Source organism: Falco rusticolus, chromosome 1 (genome assembly GCF_015220075.1).
Source record: "Falco rusticolus isolate bFalRus1 chromosome 1, bFalRus1.pri, whole genome shotgun sequence".
Lineage (NCBI taxonomy): Eukaryota > Metazoa > Chordata > Aves > Falconiformes > Falconidae > Falco > Falco rusticolus.
The window spans coordinates 115,267,054-115,289,751 of record NC_051187.1 but is presented as its reverse complement, the minus strand read 5'-3'; the positions used below and the strand labels follow the sequence as shown (position 1 = coordinate 115,289,751).

The 22,698-nt window shown below is 39.0% G+C and overlaps 1 protein-coding gene across 1 annotated transcript in view; it reads left to right on the top strand.

The window, feature by feature from the left end:
* Positions 1 to 21,927, top strand: part of NAA15 (N-alpha-acetyltransferase 15, NatA auxiliary subunit) — a 42,596-nt gene extending 20,669 nt beyond the window's left edge. Inside the window, exons 7-20 of the mRNA XM_037397572.1 lie at positions 91 to 210; positions 839 to 934; positions 1,070 to 1,176; positions 1,576 to 1,648; positions 3,668 to 3,837; positions 6,219 to 6,371; positions 8,473 to 8,601; positions 10,972 to 11,185; positions 12,358 to 12,551; positions 14,705 to 14,813; positions 15,409 to 15,507; positions 16,250 to 16,393; positions 17,477 to 17,574; positions 20,479 to 21,927. Of these exons, the coding sequence (XP_037253469.1) occupies positions 91 to 210; positions 839 to 934; positions 1,070 to 1,176; positions 1,576 to 1,648; positions 3,668 to 3,837; positions 6,219 to 6,371; positions 8,473 to 8,601; positions 10,972 to 11,185; positions 12,358 to 12,551; positions 14,705 to 14,813; positions 15,409 to 15,507; positions 16,250 to 16,393; positions 17,477 to 17,574; positions 20,479 to 20,679 (1,907 nt within the window). The 3' untranslated portion in view covers positions 20,680 to 21,927. The remainder of the gene's footprint in view (positions 1 to 90; positions 211 to 838; positions 935 to 1,069; positions 1,177 to 1,575; positions 1,649 to 3,667; positions 3,838 to 6,218; positions 6,372 to 8,472; positions 8,602 to 10,971; positions 11,186 to 12,357; positions 12,552 to 14,704; positions 14,814 to 15,408; positions 15,508 to 16,249; positions 16,394 to 17,476; positions 17,575 to 20,478) is intronic.
* The last annotated feature ends 771 nt before the right edge of the window (positions 21,928 to 22,698 follow it).

The window sequence follows — 22,698 nt, the reverse complement described above, 5'->3', positions numbered from 1 at the left end:
AGGATTATCTAATCTTTTACTGTAGAGTGATTAATGTTACGCTGCTTCAGTATCGTTACCTGAATTTAAAACTTCCTGGATTTCACACAGGAGAACTCCTGCTTCAGCTTGGCAGACTTGAAGAAGCAGTTGAAGTCTACAAAGGACTGCAAGAAAGGAATCCTGAAAACTGGGCCTACTACAAGGGCTTAGAAAAGGCACTTAAACCAGGTAACGATGCAATATGTTGTAGTAGATAAGCTGTTTCTGCACATTCGGAATTTTTATCTGTATCAAAATCTTGTATTGCTCTAAATAATAAAACTATTATTCAAAAATGTCCCCATTTAAGTTTTGCTTTTTAGTCATAGTGTGTAGATATTGTCGTAATTTATTCTTCTTTAAGAAAGGCTGGAAGTATTTCTTGTATTGTTACACTGTCTTATTTAAAACCAAAACAACAAAAAAATGTTTGTATGTGGTTGAAAGAATAGGATTACTTCTTAGAAGACAGTTTTAGTTCAGAGTTTTTCTTTTACTGTCTCCGTTACCTTAATCTTGTATAGTAGGTAATACAGGTTTTGGAAAAGCCAGCATGATTCTCCTGAATAGTTTTCTTTGTTGAAGTTTTTTTGCACAGTGATAGGGCAGGAATTCTTTTTAAGATGAGAGATAAGCAGTTAAGCCTTCCACAGCTCAAAGAGGAATTTACAGATACTGGAATTAATGTTTTTTAGGAAGTATATAGCCAATAGTTGCTATATATTCTGATTCTTTTTTTTAACCATATAGAAACCCCCCATCTCCCTTTCCCTTGCCAAAAAGGAAGGAAAAAGTAAAGTGTAAAATTCTGTTGCAGCTAATATGATGGAAAGGCTAAAGATCTATGAAGAGGCCTGGACTAAATACCCAAGGGGACTAGTTCCAAGAAGATTACCATTAAACTTTTTGTCGGGTAAGTGCATTTTTCTGAGCAGGTAGTGACCAACACTTGTGTGTGTTAGATAGTAATGTTTTAACAGCATAAACAGTCTGCAATTGATGAGTAATGTGTGGTAAAACAAAATCAACAGGTCTTTTTCCTCTCAAGGTGAAAAGTTTAAGGAATGTCTGGACAAGTTTCTAAGGATGAATTTCAGCAAAGGTTGCCCACCAGTCTTCAATACTTTGAGGTCCTTATATAAAGACAAGGAGAAGGTAGGTTTCCTCTCCCCCCCCCAACATTTTACATGTTCTATCTTGTAGCTGTGCTGCATTAAAGAGACGAAGGAAACTTTTTCCCAGTGCTCACTCAATCAGCTCTGTTGTATATAATGGCCTAGTATATCTAGAAAAAGTAAAGTGCAAGCTGGTAAATGTAGGAAGCTAAGATTTACTAATTATAAGCTGCATGAGTATTAACCGAGGGAGGGTTGTTCTTAATTTGTTAAAAAGAGGGGCAAGATCGGGTGCGTTCCCATATGTATAGTAATTCAGGATGTAGCAGAACTCTCTTAGCAAAAGTAACTATTTTGGGTAACACCAAGTAGCTCAAGTAGAAATAAAATTCTGCCTTGCCCACAGATTATTTTTTTTTGTCTTGTCTTGCATCTGTAGGTGGCAATCATAGAAGAGCTCGTGATAGGTTATGAAACCTCTCTAAGAAGCTGCAGGTTATTTAACCCAAATGGTGAGTGCTAAGACTGTCGTACTTCATGGAAGTAGTGCCTGGTGAAAGCATTACGTGACCATTCAGAGGCAGGGAATCAGTGAGGAGTGAAGAAATTGAGATGATGGGGTTTTTGCCCTAACACAGAACTGAACTAACTATCCTTAGAATGGATTTAAGCTGTCAGATGCAAAGTCTGTATTCAGAATCTAGTCACTTGTTCAAAAATACGTCCTGGACCTGCAAATTCATTCATCTCTTTGCAGTTTTGAGTTAAAGTATTCAGTTTTCAAGACTCAAATTTATCATTGTCCAAGAAGCTGAAATTTGAAAGCTATGTTAAGACTTTAGTTACAGAAATGTGAAATAAAAAGGTATAGGTACTGATAGCACAGTCTTCAGGAGGAGGGAGTTTTGGAGTTTTTGGTGGAGGCTGGGTTTTGTGTTCTCGGGGGGGGCTTGTTTGAGATGTAAAAATGTTTTCCAGGTTTTCACTGACAACTGTTCTGTTGTGAGGTATGGTTATACATATACTGAATCCAAGTCTCATAGCTTCCTTTCTGGTAGCTTTATGATTTCTATTTTTTTTTTTAAAGTCATTTGCCTAACCACTTTATAACGGAAAATCTCCAGGAAAAAAACCTCTGCATAGAATATCGACAAAGGATAGTCTTGAAATGTTGGGAGATGGATTTTAATGGTGTAATAATCCAGACAGCATGAATGACCATATACGTTAAAACAGGGGTCCTCAAACTACAGCCCGTGGGCTGGATACAGCCCCCCAGGGTCCTCAATCTGGCCCCCGGTATTTACAGACACCCCCCCCACCCCCCCCACCCCGGGGGTTGGGGGCAGGGAAACCAAGCAGCTGCAGATGACTGCCTGCCACTTAATCTGCGCGCCGGCCCCCTGCCTAAAAAGTTTGAGGGCCCCTGCGTTAAAACTTCACAGGATAATCTTAAATATGAAAGACATTTCTGTTGAAGCTATTAGTTATGTCCTTGCTTTGCAGAAACATTAATGTAATACTTTGTTACGAAGTTCTCACCTAAGTTGCCTTTTGTACTTTTCCCTGGAATTTAATATTATAGGCTACAATATAGCCACTTAATACCAGTTTAAATTTGTGCTGGCCTTTCAAACACATTGTGCTTTTCCGGTTTCAGGAAATGGCTTACTGTCGTTTCAGTTCAGTGTTTGCTTCGATACTAAATTTCATTCAAATTAACAATTTTTTGCTACCTTAAAATATATGAATGCATATAACAGCATGGTTAAGTTATATCATAAACTGAAGAACCAGCACCTTCTGACAAGACTAGAGCCCCCACACTTTTTTTAACCCAGCAAGGTGCTATGCTTCATAGTCAAAACTGCATAGTGAACGTAACTTTTAAGACTTCAGTAATAGTTTGAATTTTGATCAGAGCTCCCTAACTTTCAAAACTGATTTGTGTATAGGAATGTTTTCTAGGATACGTTTAGACAAACAGTGATGGTAAATTTGTCAAAAGTAGAGAAATCTTTTTAAAGCTAGGGTTTGGAACAGGCAACCTCTTTTGTTTAAAAATACTCAAGTCTATGGGTTGAAAACCTGTAAATACTGAATATACTGAAATCCTTTACATTGTTGCTGTGCAGTGCTTGTTTTCAGCAGGACTCTGCTATACCCTTCATCTAAAACAGTTTTAAGTAAGAACTCTGCATCATGCACTGCAGTCTTGCATATCTGACTATCCTGATTAAGTGAACCGTTGGAACAAAATGCAACTTCCTTCTGACTCAACTCACTTTTCCTTTCCCTTAAAACCACAGTACAAGAAGGGAATGGTATATGCTCAGGTCTTGTCAAGCCATAGACATAGAAGTTAATGGACTTACTGGGACCCAGGTGATTGGAAGCACTCCCAGGTCTGCCCAGGTCTGGTGTGACAGAGGCAGAATTAACTTCAGTGGCTGTATTTATAGCAGTCTGCTTCTGGCATGTTGTTTTAATAAACTGAATGACAAAACGAACCCTCATTTTTCCCCCTCCAGATGATGGTAAAGAAGAACCTCCAACCACTTTACTCTGGGTCCAGTATTACTTGGCTCAACATTATGATAAAATTGGACAGCCATCCCTGGCTCTAGAATATATAAATGCTGCTATAGAAAGTACTCCCACTTTGATAGAACTGTTCCTTGTGAAGGCAAAAATCTATAAGGTAAGTTTGCTTATTGAGTACTAAAGCTAACTCAAGTCAGGTCACTGCTGCACTTGCACTGCTTGTAAGGTTTGTCCTCCATTGGTTCAGGTGATTCCTGCTATAGTAATTCCTTACAAGGTGCAGCTCACATCCCAGGTTCCAGCAGTTTAAGGGTACATGCATTACAGTCTCCACACCTGGTCTCTTTGGATCAGCCCATAGGGCTTAACATGGCAATGAACTCCTCCCCTTGCCCCTGCTCCAGCTTGGATTTATCCACAGACTGCAGTCCCTTAGGGTTATACCTGCTCCAAGTGGAGCCTCATCGCTGAACCACTCTGAACCAGGGGTATATCTGCTGTGGCATAGACTTAGCTGCAGCCACAGTCACTTCGAGGCACACCTGTTCCGGTGTGGCCTTATCCGTGGGCCTTGACCACAGACCTGCTCCAGCATGGCCTCGCTCACAGCCCCAGTCCCTTCGGAAGCAAACCTGCTCCAGCATGGCTGCACCCCTGGCTGCGGTCCCTCCAGGGGTGTACCTGCTCTGTTGTGGGCTTATCCATGACGACATGCTTTGAGGTGCTCCAAGCCAGACCTCGTGCACAACTAGTGATGCTTCAAGGTGTACCTCCTGCAGTATGGACTTGTCTATAGCCACAGATGCTTCGAGGTGTACCTTCTCCGACATGGACTTGTCATTGGGCCACAATCCCTTCAGGGGTATACCTGCTGTGGCACAGACATAACCACGGCCATAGGTGCTTCAGGATACACCTGCTCTGGCATGGGCTTATTCATGACCACACATGCTTCAGGATGTCCTGTTCCCAGGTAGACTCATCCACAGGTCACAGTCCCTTTGACTCCAATTCATGCTGGAGTTCCAGCCTGTCCAGTACAGCAGCACAGAAACAGCAGCCATGCCCTGGCCATCTGCCAGCCCAGGCACATCTCCACTGCTGTTATCAAAATGCTCCCGGGCACCGCACAACAAGGTGATAAGCAGTGCAGGAGCACAGCAAGCAGCAAAAGCAAAAAAGCAGCCGCTAACGAGCACCAGACTAATACACCGGAAGGCAAACAAGCCCCATGGCAAGTACAGAAACCTGTCTTTTAATAGCTAAACAACAATAAATTCAAACTAGCACATTCCATTCATATCTGTTGTTATCTCGAACCCTTGGAGCCCTTCGTTGGGTGCCAAAAAGCGCTGCTGTGGCTTAACCCTGGCCAGCAGCTAAGGCCCACACAGCCGCTTGCTCGCTGTCCTGCTTGGTAGGAGGGGGGAGAGGATCAGAGAGGTAAAAGTGAGAAAGCTCCTGGGTTGAGCTAAAAACAGTTTAGTAGGTAAAGCCAAAGCTGCGCACACAACCAAAGCAAAGGAGAGAATTCATTCACCACTGCCCGTGGGCAGGCAGGTGCTCAGCTGTCCCCAGGCCAGCAGGGCTCCATCACACGTCACGGTTATTCAGGAAGACAAATGCCATCATTCCGAATGACCCCTCCTTCCTTCTTCCCCCAGATTTATATACTCGGCACGATGCCGTATGGTATGGAACATCCCTTTGGCTAGTTTGGGTCAGCTGTCCTGGCTGTGCCCCCTCCCAATTCCTTGTGCCCCTCCAGCCCTCTGAGAAACTGAAAAGTCCTTGACTTAATATAAGCATTACTTAGCAACCGCTGAAACCATCAGTGTGTTTTCAGTATTACTTTTACATCAAATACAAAACAGGGCACTTACACCAGCCACTAAGAAGAAAATTAACTCTATCCCAGCTGTAACCAGCACAGTTTGTTATGATGGAAGACTGTTACGTATGCTTATACTTTCCTGTAATGTTTTTGATGTGAACATCAAAATGTTAAGGTCATATTAAGCAAAATACATGGAGAATCCATGGAAAATTACGTACTGAATTCTAGTGAGTTTCTACATAAGGGTATTATTTGGCTACTTGGGGTTTTTACTGTGCATGAAAAGCTATGAATGTTTTTAAGTAAATAAAGGAAAAACACTGCAAAATGTGAATTCTCAGTTTACAATTATATTTTCAATATTAAAAATCATACCAATAAATTTAACTGATGTTTTAGTCTTCCACTTGTTCTTACCCCCTTTTTTTTTAACGACTTAAAAGCAATTTCTCAATTGTGCTGAAGTGTTATATCGGAATGGGGTTATGCAAAGTGACCTTCATGTATTTTTCGGGAGGAATGTCTGATGCCAAAAGGCTGGTAGTTCCGTAATAAGGGAAAGTAATTTTTCTTTTTTCTTTAAAGCTTTCCTGAAGAAAGCTAATGTCTAAAAAAATTAACTAATTGTATTAAACAGTAAGTAGATAAAACATGCATGTTTTCTAATCATTGAATCTCATTTTAATTTCTATCTCTTTAAGCATGCTGGAAATATTAAAGAAGCTGCAAGGTGGATGGATGAGGCTCAGGCTTTGGACACAGCAGACAGATTTATCAACTCCAAATGTGCAAAATATATGTTGAAAGCAAATTCCATTAAAGAAGCAGAAGAAATGTGCTCTAAGTTTACGAGGGTTTGTTGCATTTAACTGTAGATCTTTTGAATATCGTGGATGTAATCCCTTGTGGAATAACTTTTTGCATTGACTTTCTTCTTACCTTTACTATAATCTTTTAAGTTCTGTTTCAGAGCAACTGTGGTTGCGTGCTTCACTAATGGCAGTCAGTATTAGGGTTTGAATTAACTTAGTTAAGCATAATTACGTAGTATTAAGTCAAAACTTAAAGCTTGGATTTCATTATTTTTGCCAGGTAGGGAAAATACAGCATGCCTGTTTGAGAGAGAACTTCTCAAATTATTTTTTAAAGTAGTTTTTGGGCTTGATGTTGATTCTGTAGGATCCTTGAAAGGTCTGATAAAGCTGCCTACGTGTCACTTCTTTTGTAATGGTAGTAAGCTAGAAATCGGGCATCTCTTGGAACAAAATTTCTGTATCTGCTAGGTGAGAGGCTTGCCAAGGTGCCTTCCTTGTGTGAACCAGCTCTCATCCCTAAGGCCATATCTAACAGTGATAAAGGGAAGTGGGCTATTGTGTCTTCCCCTTGCCCTGATTGCCTACCCATGATGAGTTAGCTGGCAGAAGAAGTTTGCGTTATGCAGATTGCTTAATTTCATGCATCAGCTTTTGTCCCTGCCGTAACCCATTCTAATAGGTTTGCTGGTCTCACAGGTTAGTTATTTTTTTTTTTTTTTTAAATTGATTTTTCTTGCTGTTGCTCTTCCATAACTGGAAGTCAAAACAGCTCAATGTAGTCTTTCCAGAATATTTGGCAAATGATAGTTTTAGAATATGGGTGATACCATTTTATGCTTTGTCAGTGGGAAGCGAGCAAGAAGCTCTTGGGACCTACCTGCAGAAGTAAAGCATTTTTTGCTTGTTTGTCCCATTTTTCCCTTCTCTCTTGAAGAGCAGGAGAAACCTGGAGGAAGGTAGGTTGAACAGGAAGGGGGGAGTGGGATGTGGATATTCATAAGGGGAAAGCTGCAGGATTTTGGGGAAATGGAGGCAGTATGCAGGCAAACATGGGAGAAAGGGCAGTTTGTTTTATATAAGCTTAGCTGTATGTAGAGTTTTTGATGCAAAACTGCTATGAATCTTAATTGACCTCTTTCAGTGCCTTAAGCAGCTTTCAGATGATGTCAAACAAGCAAGCATACCAGTTGCCCAAAACTGAACTTTAAAAATAGAATTTGCTGGTGGTGTTCTGTGTAATTTTTTTCTAATCTTTTTTTGCCCCTATGTCTAGCTTATTAATTAAAAAACAATAATTGAAGAAGACTTAAAGTAAGCATAATGAAAATGGAGCGAACAGTTTTTCTGATTTTTAGCTGCCTAAATTGGACTGGTTTGAAGACTGCCGTTCTGTCTCATTTGGGGCATTCTCCTTACCCTTCCATTTGATTATTATCTGTCATTTTCCAAGCTTTGGCTCTTGCCTGGTTTTGGCATTAAGCTTGAAAGGCATATGATGAGTTCTACAGATCTATGCAAGTATATATAAATACCAGATTTGGAAGACAACTGTCATCTCCTCCTTTGAATCGGGAGGTGTCAAAGCTACCAATATTCCTTTTGCTTTGCCACCGCTCTCTAGGACTGATCATATAAGAAATAGCCTATTACTACTGTCAGTTACTATGCTTAGCTCAATCAGCAGGTATCTGGAAGATACAGGTGGCAGTTTTAGTGTACAAAAAAAATAAATTCTCAAGGTGTTCGTGTCATGCCACATGCTAGAACTTTTCAGCCATTTCTCTTCATGCTGCAATGTGTTATTTGTGCACCCTATATTAAAAACACTGAATATCTCGCTTATTCTAAAGATGAGGAACTGTTACAGTTAAATGCTCACTACCTGGCTATTCATTGTGTATTTCTGACTCTTCCAATAAGTGGAATATAGAGGAATTTTTTTTATTTTTTTTTTTTTAGTTAATGAAGAAAGCAAGTCCATCTTAACTGTGGCATTTCTGACTTTCAGGGCTCCAATTTTGAAATTTAGCATTCTTTTGATAGCCTCTTTATTTGTGCTTTTAATTAGAACAAGGTAACAGAAATGGCAGTTAAATTGAATAAGACTTATTTTTTTAAATAATGGTGTTTTTCCTTTCAGGAAGGAACCTCGGCAGTAGAGAACTTGAATGAAATGCAGTGCATGTGGTTTCAGACAGAATGTGCGCAAGCTTACAAAGCAATGAACAAATTTGGAGAAGCACTTAAGAAATGCCATGAAATTGAAAGAGTATGTATCTAGTTAAACTTCCTAGGTTGGAAAACACTAGCTTAAGTTTACTGTGCTGGTATGTTTCCTTTCTGAGCGGTACGAGGTATGTGTCATTTAGCTTCAGGAGAGATTTTGTTTCATGTTGGCTACTGGCGAGTTGATTAAATTACATTTCCTCCTCAAAATGGCAATGTAAACTATCTATTATAATGAGATTCTGTAAAGTCATTTGAAGATCCAGGAAAGAACAGAAAACTCAGAAATAATCTTATTTTTGGCAGGGTGTGTAAAAATAGGTATTTGGGTACAAACCAAGAGTATGTGTACTGTAAGTCCAGAATGAACATGGCTGAGCTGACAGACCCAGCCTTAAAGTAAAGGGAAGATACTGCCTTCGTTATTGTTAAGCCACTGTATTTTAGAGGGAGAGAATAAATGTAAAAATCTTATCAAAAATATTAGATATCTTCTCCTTTAAACTGTAGCTTAATATTATTTTTTTTAAAAGAAGCTATTAGAAACATAAAGCCTTCTTAAAATAGAAATTGTATCCAAAAAGGGGAGGATACTTGCACATTAACTGCAGATCTGTAGTAAGGCTAGCCAAAAAATTGGGATGCACAACTTCTGAAAAAAAAATCAGTCTTGGTCTCGTTTTTTTAAGCACATTAGCATCTAGAAAAAAAGACCAGACAGCTGAGGGTGTAAATCACATGTTCAGAGAGGAGAACATAGTAGGAAGCTACGCCTCTTTGCAACAGAGAGGCTTAAGGAGATTTCAACACATGCTTTTCTGCAGAAGGGACTAGTCTGTGGAATATTCTTAGATTAGAACATACCAACAAAGTGATTCACCAAGACCATATTCTGTTCACACAAATCCTTTAAATATATTTGTGTAAATCCTTTTGAAAGAATTTGTGTAAGAAACTGTTAGTCTTGTAAATTGTCTCGTGTACCAGAAGAGGTCAGCAAATGAAGAGCTGATTTTAGGTCACCCTGAAAAAACATTCCAAAGGAATTAAGTCGCTGTGTTTATAATTTATTTATTAGAGGAATTGATTGAAGGTGTGGTAGAGATCAGAAGTAAGATAGACAAATACGTTGCATTTGGAAGCCATCAACAAAGCTTTTGAAAGAAAAAGCAGTGCCTCTTCAATCTCTTAGGGGTACCGGTTATGCTTAAGGCAGTCTAGTTGATAAAATGTATTCTGGATTGCAGAAACACTTTTGAAGTCATCCTTCACACCATAAAGTATCTGAACTGTCTCGGAAAAAGAAGGGAAGTTGATCTCGTGGATTTAATAGCTGGTTCACGGCTGGGAAAACAAGAGTAGGAGCAAATAATCAACGTATACAAGAAAAATAATTTATCATGGAGCTTACCAAGACGTGTCTCTGGGGTCTCCATTGTTTGATGTATCGGCAAATGATCACAGAAAGGGAGCAGTGTAAGGACAACACCTACAGTCTCAGTACTAAATAATAAAATGGCACATGAGACATCACGTTCAGCAGTGTACTTGGTGGAGGAGGGACAAGAAGAATGCCTATGCTTAAGTAGTAAAAGGTCTTACATGAATTATTGCTGCTCAGAAATCCTGGAACTGTTACAGACAGTGCTGCAAAAACTTCTGTGTTGGTGTGGAGCAGCAGTCAAAAGGACAGTGTTGGGAATTAAGGGAAACTTTTCTTCCGTTACATAAATCCGTTGTACTGTTTACATCTGAATATCACACCTCCTTAAAAATACTAGTAAAATATGTGCTGTGGAGTACCTTCTGACATGGAGAGATTGCAGCTGGCTTGTCACGCTTACTGTTTTATCCTCAGCTTTGACAAGCAACAGCTGAGTTTAGGATGAAGGTATATGAGATCATAAGCACATGGAGAAGTAAGTTGGAGAGGGCGATGACCCTCACTGCTTCTCAAACACAAACAAGGGGACAATGAGGTTGCAGTGGGGAAAGCAGATCTTGAACAAAAGAAAGTACTTTCTTACACCTTGTGTGGAATTCCCTGCCACAGTATTTAATGGAAGTAAAAATTCTACTCTTGACTGAAAAAAACCAGAGCAGTTCATAGAAGAAAAATTCTTCTAGTACTTTTTAAATATGAATGTAGAACCTTTGCCCCTTAAACTGCAAATTGTCAGAGGGTAGTTACTGTTAAGAGATTGTGAAACGGGTGAATTTTGGTTCTGACCTATGTTGCCTTCTGTTCTTTTCACCATGACTTTATTTTTGGAGAGTTTTGTTAACTCGTATATTTGTCAAACAGCGGGCTTTTACTAAATTATTCCTCTGGGGAGTGTGTGTATTAGAAAAGCCAAGGTCAGTATCTGATTTGTTAATACTTGCTAAATAATGTTATGTTCTATTGTGTTAGCATTTTGTAGAAATCACGGATGACCAGTTTGACTTTCACACTTACTGTATGAGGAAGATTACCCTTAGGTCTTACGTGGACTTGTTAAAACTAGAAGATGTACTTCGACAGCATCCGTTCTACTTCAAAGCAGCACGAATTGCCATAGAGATATATTTGAAACTTCACGATAATCCCTTAACAGATGAAAATAAGGAACACGAGGCTGATACAGGTATTCAATCCTCGGGATTCATTAAATATGTAGTTTCACTAATTACTGGATATTTTATGGAAATCCACCTTTCTTATAGTTGTCAGTTGTAGTAGCCAAAAATAAGTTTTGTCACAAGTTGAAGTAGATGAACTGTAACTTGGCCTCCATATAAAAGTAGATGTTTTACTGAAAGTTAAAATAATGCCCATTTTAATTTTGGTTATGATAAAACAATTACGTTTTTTGTAGTCACAATTGTAAAACATGTTTGTGTTATAAAATGGATGGGAAAACACGGAATTCTCATGGTTGCTGGTCCATGAAATAACAGATTGAAGCAGGTGTGTTTGGTAGCTCTTCGTAAACATTTTATTAGTATGCAAAAAAGTTGTCTAGATGGCAACTTGAATTTTATAATCTCTTGCTTCTGATGTAAAAAATGATGTTCAAATCCATCAATTTCTTTTTTTCTTTCTCATCTCTGATTTGAGAACAACTTACGTGATTATGGCTTGGAGCACCTCAGATGTTATGAGATAAGGGCTGTTGAATCCTTCAAGAGGAATTTGTCAAGTTTTAGTATTTCTCATCTCGGTTCATTTGTGTGGCTTCAGGTTCAAATTAAGACAAGCAGAAGTGAAAAAGAATTCCTGGTAGCTGCTTTCCAATGTGTTTGAAATTATTTCTCCGTGCTTTTATTTGGAGGGAGGAGAGGATCTGAATATGAGTCAAAAGTAAGATGTCTGTAGGGCAATAAAAACAAAGCTGGAACTGCCTGTGCCAAGGTGCAACTATTCCACCTTATTTTTGTTAGACCATTTAATTAGTACGTTAAATATAATTCACGTTGTGTAATGCCTGAGGAATAAATCAGTGTGTATTGGTGTGCACTCTTACTCCTGGCACTGGATTTATGGAGTCATGCAGTAGTTACTTTGTTCTGCCTTTCAGCATGTTACGCTTCTGTTGAATTCCTATTGCCGTGATTTCACAAAGGGATTTGTGAATTGTGAAGCAGCGGCATAGACTGTAAAATCCTCTGTCGGTAGTACATAAGCTTTTACAAATGTAATAGCAGCATCACTAGTTAGTATTTATGGTGTAAAGATGATGATGCAGTCTGACAACTGATTGAGAATGTTTGTATTAGATGTCAACATTGTCTGGTTTTGCCCTTTGCATGTGTACAGCAAATATGTCTGACAAGGAGCTAAAGAAGCTACGAAATAAGCAGAGAAGAGCGCAAAAGAAAGCACAGCTGGAGGAGGAGAAGAAGAATGCTGAGAAAGAGAAGCAACAGAGGAATCAGAAAAAGAAGAAAGATGATGATGATGAAGAAATCGGAGGACCGAAAGAAGAACTTATCCCTGAGAAGTTGGCAAAGGTGCTTACTAATGTAATAAGAAATTCATAGAAATTTCTAGAAAAGTTACAGTGAGCACACGTACAATTTGAAAGCCATTCAGATAACTTGTTTATCTCTTGTATGGCTTCTCTTCACAGGTGGCATTTTAAAAAGAATTCTTTTCTAGGAGTAGTTTGTTGGATGTACTGTCAGTAATGTGATGAAATCACAGTTTTTGTGCCTAGTTCTCAAAGGCAGCGACTGAAGTCGTAGACATTTGCTACAGGTGGAATTATCTTCATGTGTGTGTTGCACTAACTTGTTGATTATACCCTATTTCTAGTTGATCGGATGGAAGTCTTTCTATTCTGTATGTAAGGTGATTATCATTCACTCTTTGTCCCATACTATTTTTTAATTTATTAAGCATAGACAACCTGTGAAAGAGGAGACACAGAAATACTGAATGCTTTGACAGCATTTGTTTGCATTTGTTTTGAATGGGGGCGGGGAAAAAAGGATAAAGAAGCTGTTTGGAAATAGTGGTAGACTAGACCGAGGTGGACTTTGAGATCTGGGTTAAGAACTGTAGAGTTATATAAAGGGGACATGACCCAGAGGACTGTTCTTGCACTAAAAGTTGTTACCTGTAAGGAGCAGGAAAACTCTTGGAAAATGTGAGGAAAGGTAGTTTACAAAATAGATACAGACTGGAAAAACTAGTTTATGGTAATAGCAGTATAGTATCCTAGATACAGTATTTGGTATTTTCACATTACAAAGCATAAAGGCTGTTATTGGCTCTTGGGGTGATAATTGAAAATTGAAATGGTAAACTTCACTCTCTAGCCAGGAAGCAAGCGACTTAAAAAAAAAAAAAACAAACAACAAACTTGACTAGTCATTTAAGAATATTGTTGGTGTTCCCATTGTTTAGCTCACTGGTTGCAAGAAGGAGCATTCTAATTGCAGGGCTAGTTAAGATTGAAATGGTCACTATGGCATGTATTGAAATGGAGTTCTAGAGGAGAGAGAGATGTCATGGGATATCCCAGGAAAATCTAGGCAGCCCCCAAGATTATAGGGAATAGTCGCAGCTGTATAATGCATTCCTTTGGTAAATCTCCCCTGGTTATATTACATGTAATACCAGAATCGTGATACAGACACTTCCAAATTCGGTTGGTTGCAAGTGCCAGAAGACCATTTCTGACGTGGTCACTTGCAAACAGTTTTCCTGAAACGGTTGCCCCTAGACTACTTTGGGTATGTAGCTTCAGCATTAAAGGCATAGCCTTGAAATCTCTTTTATTTTACGTCCCGAATAGTTTAAGTGTACAGCTATGACTGATGTATGCAAACTCATAAGAGCACGTATAAATTACGTGATTTTATAATGAAAACTGCTGTAGTATATGCTTAGCAGGAACCTCATAAGCTGTCCATCATTGTCTTCAACTCCGTTATTTGCAGTGAAGTGTATTGCTTCAACATTGCTAAATTGTTATTGACAGACAACAATTAAATTTTGTATCCGATTCTTGGAGAGTGGCTTATATTCATAAAATGTAAATATGAGGGACAACAGAGAGTTCTTGCTCAAATTATCCCTAACCTCTAGATGCCAGTGATCTGTCTGTAAAGAATCCTTGCACAAACTTAATTTGTGTTAAAGCTGGCCATTTACTGGATTACGCTAGCCAAGACCAAAGACCATGATCAATATCTGGTTCCTTCAAGCTTGCTGTTAGTATCTTGGCTGGGAATGTCACCGTGACCGGGCAGCTTTCAGGAACCTGTCTGAAGCTCACATGAACAGACTGTTGTGGCCATAAAGCAGTCGTTCACCAGCGTCTCGGGCCCGTGTGTGTAGATTGGCGTGGGGGGCTGCACTGCCCATTACAGTGCAGGTTCAGCTGCAGCTTTGTTTGCCTTCTATCATACGTCAGCAGTGAAGACTTGTATCACTATAGGAACATGTGATTTGTAACCACAAAGCAATTTTTTTAGACTTAACAGTCTGCGTTTAGACACTAATGTTGAGCGAAAAATGCAAAATTTGTAACAGAAGAGGTAATCTTACGCATTTGCCTTATGAGAGTTACTGCTGTGACTCAGAAATAGCTAATTCTGTTGTGAATTATTATGTTTAAACTTTGACTTAGTTCTGTGTCACTTCCTTGAATCTGTAGGTAGAAGCACCTTTGGAAGAAGCCATTAAATTTTTAACACCCCTGAAGAATTTAGTGAAAAATAAAATAGAGACGCATCTTTTTGCCTTTGAGATTTATTTTCGAAAAGGTAGGTGAGAAAACTAATGAAAGAAAGCAATTTGCATTACATAAAGACGTAAATTTGAATTTAAGCAAAAATTATTAATGAGATATGAGGAGTCGGTCCCTGTTGAGACACACAACTTTGCATTGGACTGATACCCCAGCCATGAGCAGTCTGTGAAAAACCAAAGTTTGAACATTTGGTGATTATCCACTTTTTTTTGCTGTGTTTAAATCTATAAGCAATGAGACTGTAGTTAATTTTCCCAACTTGCATTTGCCCTAGTTATTTGTTTGTATCTATAGTTTGCAGAACTACACACTGTAAAGAAGTGGTGTACAGTTGCTAATGAGAACTGGTCTTTTGAAACACTTGACTTTTGAATTCTTCTATCGGGTAAATATTATGCTTTAAGAACTTATTATGTTCAAATTTACATACTAGTTTAACAGGCTTAATTCAATGGTTAAATAAACGCATGTTAGAAAAAATGGCTGTAGCGGTACGCTCAGCTTTAATTTCTTCGAATCAGTCTAATCTCAAGCACTGAATACTGGAAGATAATGCAGCGAGTTCCAGCCACAGGTTTTTGAACATTTGGCAACGCTTTCTTTTCCAGAGAAGTTCCTTCTGATGCTTCAGTCTGTGAAGAGAGCCTTTGCTATTGATTCTAGTCATCCTTGGCTTCATGAGTGTATGATCCACCTCTTCAGCAGTGGTATGTATCTGTTCAGTACAACTTCGTCTGTACACGCTTCCATATGATGCCTAACCCTCATAGTCACTGATTTTTAGTTTATGGACTGTTAGCACAGTTAATTCAAGATATTTGAGACACATACTAGATAGCATGAATCAGTTGTTTTAAAAGCTAAAATTAAATTATGTTGATTATGACTGCAGTTGGATGTAGTGGTTACTCCAACTTGTGCAGTTAAGTCTTGAAAAGCCTGTGAGTAGTACGGTGAAGTTGTGAAAGAGTGAGTGAGGAAATGGAAACTGCAGTGATAAATCTGACTTTTCTGCTGGCGGCCTGTGTCAGTGTGCGAGAAAAAGGCTTTGGATTTTGTCCTTTGTGTTAGAAGTCTGGAAGGGTTCTCTCCCTTCCTTTGCCCCAAAGGTCACCCTTCCTGTTGGTGGCTGCAGACTAGATACATTTAAGAACAGGCTTGTATGACCTCTATCTAAACTCCTAATGGATTTTAGTCTGTAAGGGAGAAAGGACTGGAGTAACAAAGGCTTTGGCTTTTTTAAGTATCAGAAAACTGTCACAGTTAAGCTTTTTCCAACCAGATCCATTTATTTACCCTTTTGAATTTCATGCATCTTTGAGATATTTTTTTTTCATTTATAATAATAATGTAAGTGTGACAGGTAGTAAAATAAATGCATTAAGTAGATTTTATTGTGATTACCTGTGCTTACCTCTGTTAACTTCCCCCCCCCCCCCGATTCAACAGTATCTGAAAGTAAGGATCTGCCTGATGCGGTTAGAACAGTGTTAAACCAAGAAATGAATCGGCTTTTTGGAGCAACTAATCCAAAGAACTTCAATGAAGCTTTCCTTAAAAAGAACTATGACTCATTACCACATAGGTTATCAGGTATTCTGCCTTGATCCTTTTTCTGCCCTGCTTCTGCATTTTCTGTGCTGCTTTAGCAGCGGTATCTCATTATCAGCACCAGTGATGTTAAAAATCACTCTTTCCATGAGGAATGCTTTCTTTTTCAGCTTGCATTTTTGCAATAGCATGACCACCAGGTTGTCTGTGGTTTTCTCTTAATTTTTTCTATATGCTGCTAAAATACCAATTTTTGGACTTCTCTGTCCTGTCCTCATTTCTGATGCATGCGGAATGTATCATAAGGCTGCAGCTATTTAATGCATTTGTGAAATAGTTGGTATGTGAAATAGTATTTCTGAGTTGCAAAGTTGTTGGGGTTTGGATTTTGAGAAGTGTGTTGGAAGAGGCTGACCGTCCAGAGAAACGCGCTGAGAGCTCAGCAGGCCCAGGTGGCACCCAGCGCTAGTGGTGTGCCTGACCAGGAAGGGGAGCTTGGGTGGTGCTGGTCACCTGTTACGAAGGGCTGCCTGCCCACAGTGGTCACATACTACGGTGTGTACACCACTTAGGAAAGGGGATTTAAATCACCCAGGGAGCAGCGTTACCGTTGTGGCTCAGTCTGGGCTCAGGCCTGGTCACAAAAAGCAGTGAGTTTACTCTTGCATCTTTTCTGGCATCAAGTCCCTTCAACTAAACTGTGTCCCGGTTGTGTCCTGAGCACCGTGTTACAACAAGAGCTCTGTGTGCACGCCTCTTCTGTGCCCCAATTTCCGTGTGAGGAACACGGGAGCAGTGGTGCTGGAGGGAGCTGTGGTGTGTTGCAGCAGGTCTGATTTGTTACCGGTGCTGCCTGGGATTCCATAGCATGCTGCAAAATGCTCCGACTCTGCAGTAAAGACAGCGCCGATCTGTTTTAATGCTTTGTCTAGCACTGAACAGTAGACTTAAAGCTACCCTTCTGCTTGCTGTGGTGTCAAGCTTCAGTGCTCCAGGTGGTTCCCTGTTGAGCTACTACTGTAGAGTCCAGTGTCCCTTCTTAGTCATATTGTCTCCATTTTACGTTTGTATACAAGATGTTTTTGGTCATCCACTGGGTGATGAAACATATTTTTCCTCCTGTAGCTGCCAAAATGATGTACTATTTAGATCCTTCCAGTCAGAAAAGGGCAGTGGAGCTGGCGATGACCCTGGATGAATCCCTCATGAACAGAAATCTTCAGGTAACACATTTTATAAATTGTAAACAACTTCTGGTATATCTATGGAAGCTCTATGGAGGTAAGAGGAAGCCGAAACGATTGCTGTGCCTCGTGATAAGGTTGGGTTCTCATGAGAGAAAGCGGTACTGGGTTCATCTGGACTGCAACGTTTAATGTCCTTTTCACACATTTATTGTAATTTTGTTGTAATATGAAGAGAGCTAGCTAGCAGCAGAAACCATGTTATCGCCACAGGGAACAGGAAAGCTTAATAAACGCAGGAGGGTTCACACGGCAAAAGATGCTACAGTCCTCCCCAAAAAAAGGATTGCAGTCTGGCCAAGCTCTAGCTGCTACACAGGCCACTGTTCACAAGAAAACGATTGAGTTAGGAGTGGCTCGAACTCTGTGAAGACTTCCTATATTCGTTGTTCTGCAGGCTGTGTGCATTATCTTTGCTTTAACAAAAAGTGCGTGTGAACGTTTTGGCCTTGGTACGTAGTTTAGCAAAAAGCTTATCGAATTTTGAAACTCTCCTCTATTCTGGTGGTCGTGGAATGATCTCACTGGGCCACTGGCACTGTGCCCCCTTCCCCACTCCCCCGCCTTCATTTGGGAAGGCTGTTAGCTCTGACTTGCGATTCAAAGTATTCAATTTTTGATAAATTGTGTTTAAAAATTTATAATTAAAAAAATAAATTTTGTTTAAAAAGTAATTTTTGTTAGTATCTATGTTTCTTACAAAGAATAATAAACACTTTTTTTCCCTGCTATGACTATCCACTGGCAGAGCCTTACCGGACAAAGCAGAGAAGGAATACAATGGCCTTTCTTTTTTCTAGTCTTTTTCTAAACTGTTTCTGTATCCCAGTCAAAGCAGTTCCTTTGCCATTACTGTGAGTGTCCGGCGCATTTAATTAAGTATTAAGAGAGATTCCTTGGCAGGCCGTGCAAACCTTAGGATGTTAGTTTCTCTCTGTCCCCCTGGCACTTTATTTCTTTATTGTGCTCTTTATGTCTGGGGGCTTAAGAGATACTTTTTTTAGACCTATTGCAAGTAAAGTAGGTGAACTTTCTAGTAGAATTATTCTTTCATGGGCCAAAATCAGCATTTTACGAAACACATCCCTTTGGAAATACAGTGGGTCCAACAGAACTTATAATTGTGAAGGATTTTAAGTTCAAAATAGAATTTTTGGACAAAACAGAGGGGTGAAAAAGAGAGACAAATGAAGACAATTTGCCTTGATTTATGACCTTGCTTAGGATGTTAAAAGATTCAGCTCCTTTCTCTAGCTGATCTGGTTACGGGAGACACTCATGTCTTTTATATCCTAAATACATATTTAGCAGTTTTCGTAAACTGTTTTCTTCTTTGGGTTCTTTTTTGTTTGTTATTGTTTAAGCATTCTCAAAGGGCTTAAAATAATTTATCAATAGATTTAGAGAACAAAAAAATTAAGTTGCTTTGAACAGCATTCTTTTTGCCTCATAGCTGCTTTTTGCCTGAGAGCGGGATTCTGGGACTTGGACTGGGGAAAGATTAAAATGTAACGAAAAATGCTTGGTTGTTTTAGAGGTGTTAACTTGATAAATGCTTCTTGTAGTCCTGCTGACTCAGCAGCATGTAAAGATGATAGACGCAGCGTTGTGATAAAACTCAGAAGGTTCAATTTTAGGTATTCTTGGTGTCAGCATGAAGAAAGACTCGGGAGTTCTGCTGAACTTCTATATGGAAGTTGAAAGTGCCCTTAAAAAAATGAGTATCTGAAGGAGTCTAGGCATTCGTTGAAAGGCGTTCTTATGCGCAAAGAGATCAAATATATTACATTTAATTTTGGTGAAGACCAGTTGTCTCAGGGCACGTTGCAGGCATAAATCTAGATATATTTGGCCTTCTGTGGATGCCAGTGTCACGAACAGCAAATGTAAGGAAAAAAGGGGTTGTTGAAGAGAACGTCATAACCCCATAGCAGGAGGACAGAGCAGTTAATACACAGAACAAATAAAAGCTGTAGTAAATGTCAGAGGAGCGGAAAAAGACTAGCTTGCTGTGCTAAGGCTGGCATACACGACATGGGTGGATGTTAAATGCTGCTGGGCTTTAGTGAAGCTCAGTAGGTCAGTTTCTCATGTTTGGAATGCAAGTTGGAAAAAAACGCAGGCAATCTCATTTTTCTCTCCTAATTCATGAACAAAAATGGATATGAAACTGCAGATACATTGAAGGATGTGATAATATCCGGGTAATTTTGTTTAATTCACTAGTTAGACACACTTCAGTAAGTCACGTATCCTTCAGTGTAAAGAAAAATTTTTTCCCCTACCAGAAATGTTTTCACATCTAATTATGGTTATTCAGCTGATGATATTTTTACATTTTAGTTATGTATTATTAATGATTAAATATTTCATAGTTCTTTCAACTCTATCTGAAAGCACGTTCACAAAAGTGATGATTAGGAAATTATAGTATATATTCTGGATCCGTTGTTTTATTTGCGAACACTAAAATACAAATGTATGTTATGTATTGCTGAAATGTTCAGCGTGTCCTGGGAGGGGAGGGGGAACCACAAACCCAAAAAACACATTTAGATGCAAGTAAGCCCAGTTTTTGGTTGCCAGCTAGTAAGATTCAATTCTTTTTTAGGAAAATAAGGAACAGCTGACAAATTAGTGTTTTCATATTCAGTCAAGATTTCTAGCTGGTTTTGGAATCCCTTTTTAAACTGCATTATTTTGACTCAGACTCCACTGGTATTTCATGCTGTGTCTAGTTTAAAGGGAAAAAAAAATCATTTGATATTGATAGAAAACAATACTTGGAGTTTGTTTTCTTTGTAGTGTTATATTTCTGGTTTGTGAGTGTTCAGACCAACTTTTAAGAAGGCATAACACTTCTTTATTTTTCTCTTTAATTAGACTTGTATGGAGGTATTAGAAGCTTTATGTGACGGTAGCCTTGGAGACTGTAAAGAAGCATCTGAAACTTACAGAGCAAATTGTCATAAGCTTTTCCCTTATGCTTTGGCTTTCATGCCCCCTGGATATGAAGAGGATATGAAGATCACAGTTAATGGAGATAGTTCTGCAGAGCCTGAAGAACTGGCCAATGAAATATGAACAACTTTATTGGAAAAAAATGACATTGGACCATATCTGGTGTATAATATTTTTGTCACGCACCTGCTGAATTGCTCTAACTTACACAGAGAACAGAAGGAAAAAAAATGTTGCCTTCAAATAGTTTTACTTTTTTTTTTTATCCTGCTGACAAAGTATATATATAAAATATCTAACATATTACTGGATATAGGTTGTTCGGTTTCTTAAAAATTAAAAGCTGCTAAAATTGAAGAAAAAACCCCCTTCTCCTTACCTACCTACCCATGTTTTTAAACTAATTTATATAAAATCTGGAGGCGTATAGCCCTCGGAGCAGGTGTGTGGCAGAAATATTACTTTAAATTTGTCTTGTGAGATTACTGTTATCTCAGACAGCAAAAATGCTGTTTTAGCACTGGATTCTTTCACTGAGCACAAAGAGTTGATGGGGCTTTAGCATCTGACTGATTTTGATACGGGGATGATTCTGTCCATAGGAAGTATGCAATGTGAATCAGAATATACAGAGAAGCCCGCAACATACGCGCTATGTTGTGGATGCTGGGACATACGGATATCAAGCAGAATTAAGAAACATAGTGTGTTCAATAAGCTTGTTGTGTCTCTGAAACTCACTGTACACGATCAGTTTGGTGTTCTTGCACCACAGTTTTTAACTGAAGGAACCAGTTAAAACTCTCTCTCTTTGAATTGAACTCGGGGGGTGGGGGGGGAGAATCAACATTGCTGTTCTTGAGATGAACCTATCGGCGTAGGTTGGCCAAACTTTTTAAAACTGTAATGCAAGAACCAAATAAAATTATGCACTGTGATGTGGCACCAACTAATAGGAAAGATAGCATGCATTTTTCACATAGAATGAAACAAAATGAGGACATACTATGGCTTGAAGTTGCAAAGAGGAGAACTCCTGACTACCATTTTGACTGATCAAGAGACTAATAGTTTAAAACCTCAGCAGGCCTTGTTCACGTTATGCAGAAAAAAAAAAAAAAGTGCTGCAGTTTAGATACCTCTGGAACTTTTCCACAGTGTCACAGGTTTGTAATACTTGAAGCCCTACATTTCTAAGAATATATTTCTTGCTCAGTTGTTTCAGGCAAGCCCAAGACTTTGTAACTTTTAAGGGGCCCAAGATTTTTTTTCAATAACAGACCAGCTTCTTATTCCTGCAGTTACAGATGTAATTTCCTTTGTCAAACATAAGGTACCAAATATAATGCAATAAAATGTTTTGAAAAACAATTGTGTGAATATTTAAACCAATCTCTGTTGTACTTTGAAAATGAATGGGTTCACTACAGTGCAGCTCAGGGTTGGCTTACTGTGCTGTCCAGTTACGCTAATAATGTCACTGCTGATGGGTGGTAGCTGAGTATAAAGTGCAAATGCATTATATGTAAATACTGAATGTCTGGGAAGTCCTATAACACAGAATGCTTTACTACTTGGCTTTTAAGTTCCACCAATGTTACGTTGAATTTTATTTTCAAAGTCAAGCTTCAGTCTACGAGTCTACTGTGTTAATAATATCGATAAGCGCTCAAATTTTTTTTAATAGGCTCATCATATAAAACAGAGGAGAAAATAAACTACAGCTTCTAAAGTGAGTGCCTTCTTTGCTGCAGAAGTTCAGTTACAGAGTATCCATCGTGTGGATACCCAGCCTTCCTCTTCCACGTCATGGAATTCAGTGATTGACACATACAGTTAAGAAATCCAGGAAGACTTATTGGGGTTTGTAGTTTTCTAACTGTCAGAAGGACAGGATTTTTTTTTCTTGTATATTCAGCCCCACTTTTTTCATGGTTAGACTATCCTTGTGTATGTTTGCAGTGTAGTTCATGTCAGAAATGTAGGTTGTATGGCAATATTTGTATATTTAATCTGCTGGGCTTTTAGGGACTACTAGAATACCTATAGAGCCTTTAATTGACTCTGGTATTTATGTCTAGATCTCAGTCTTTTCTGCAGCCTGAGATACCTGGACTGCATGTCTGCTGCAACTACTGAAGA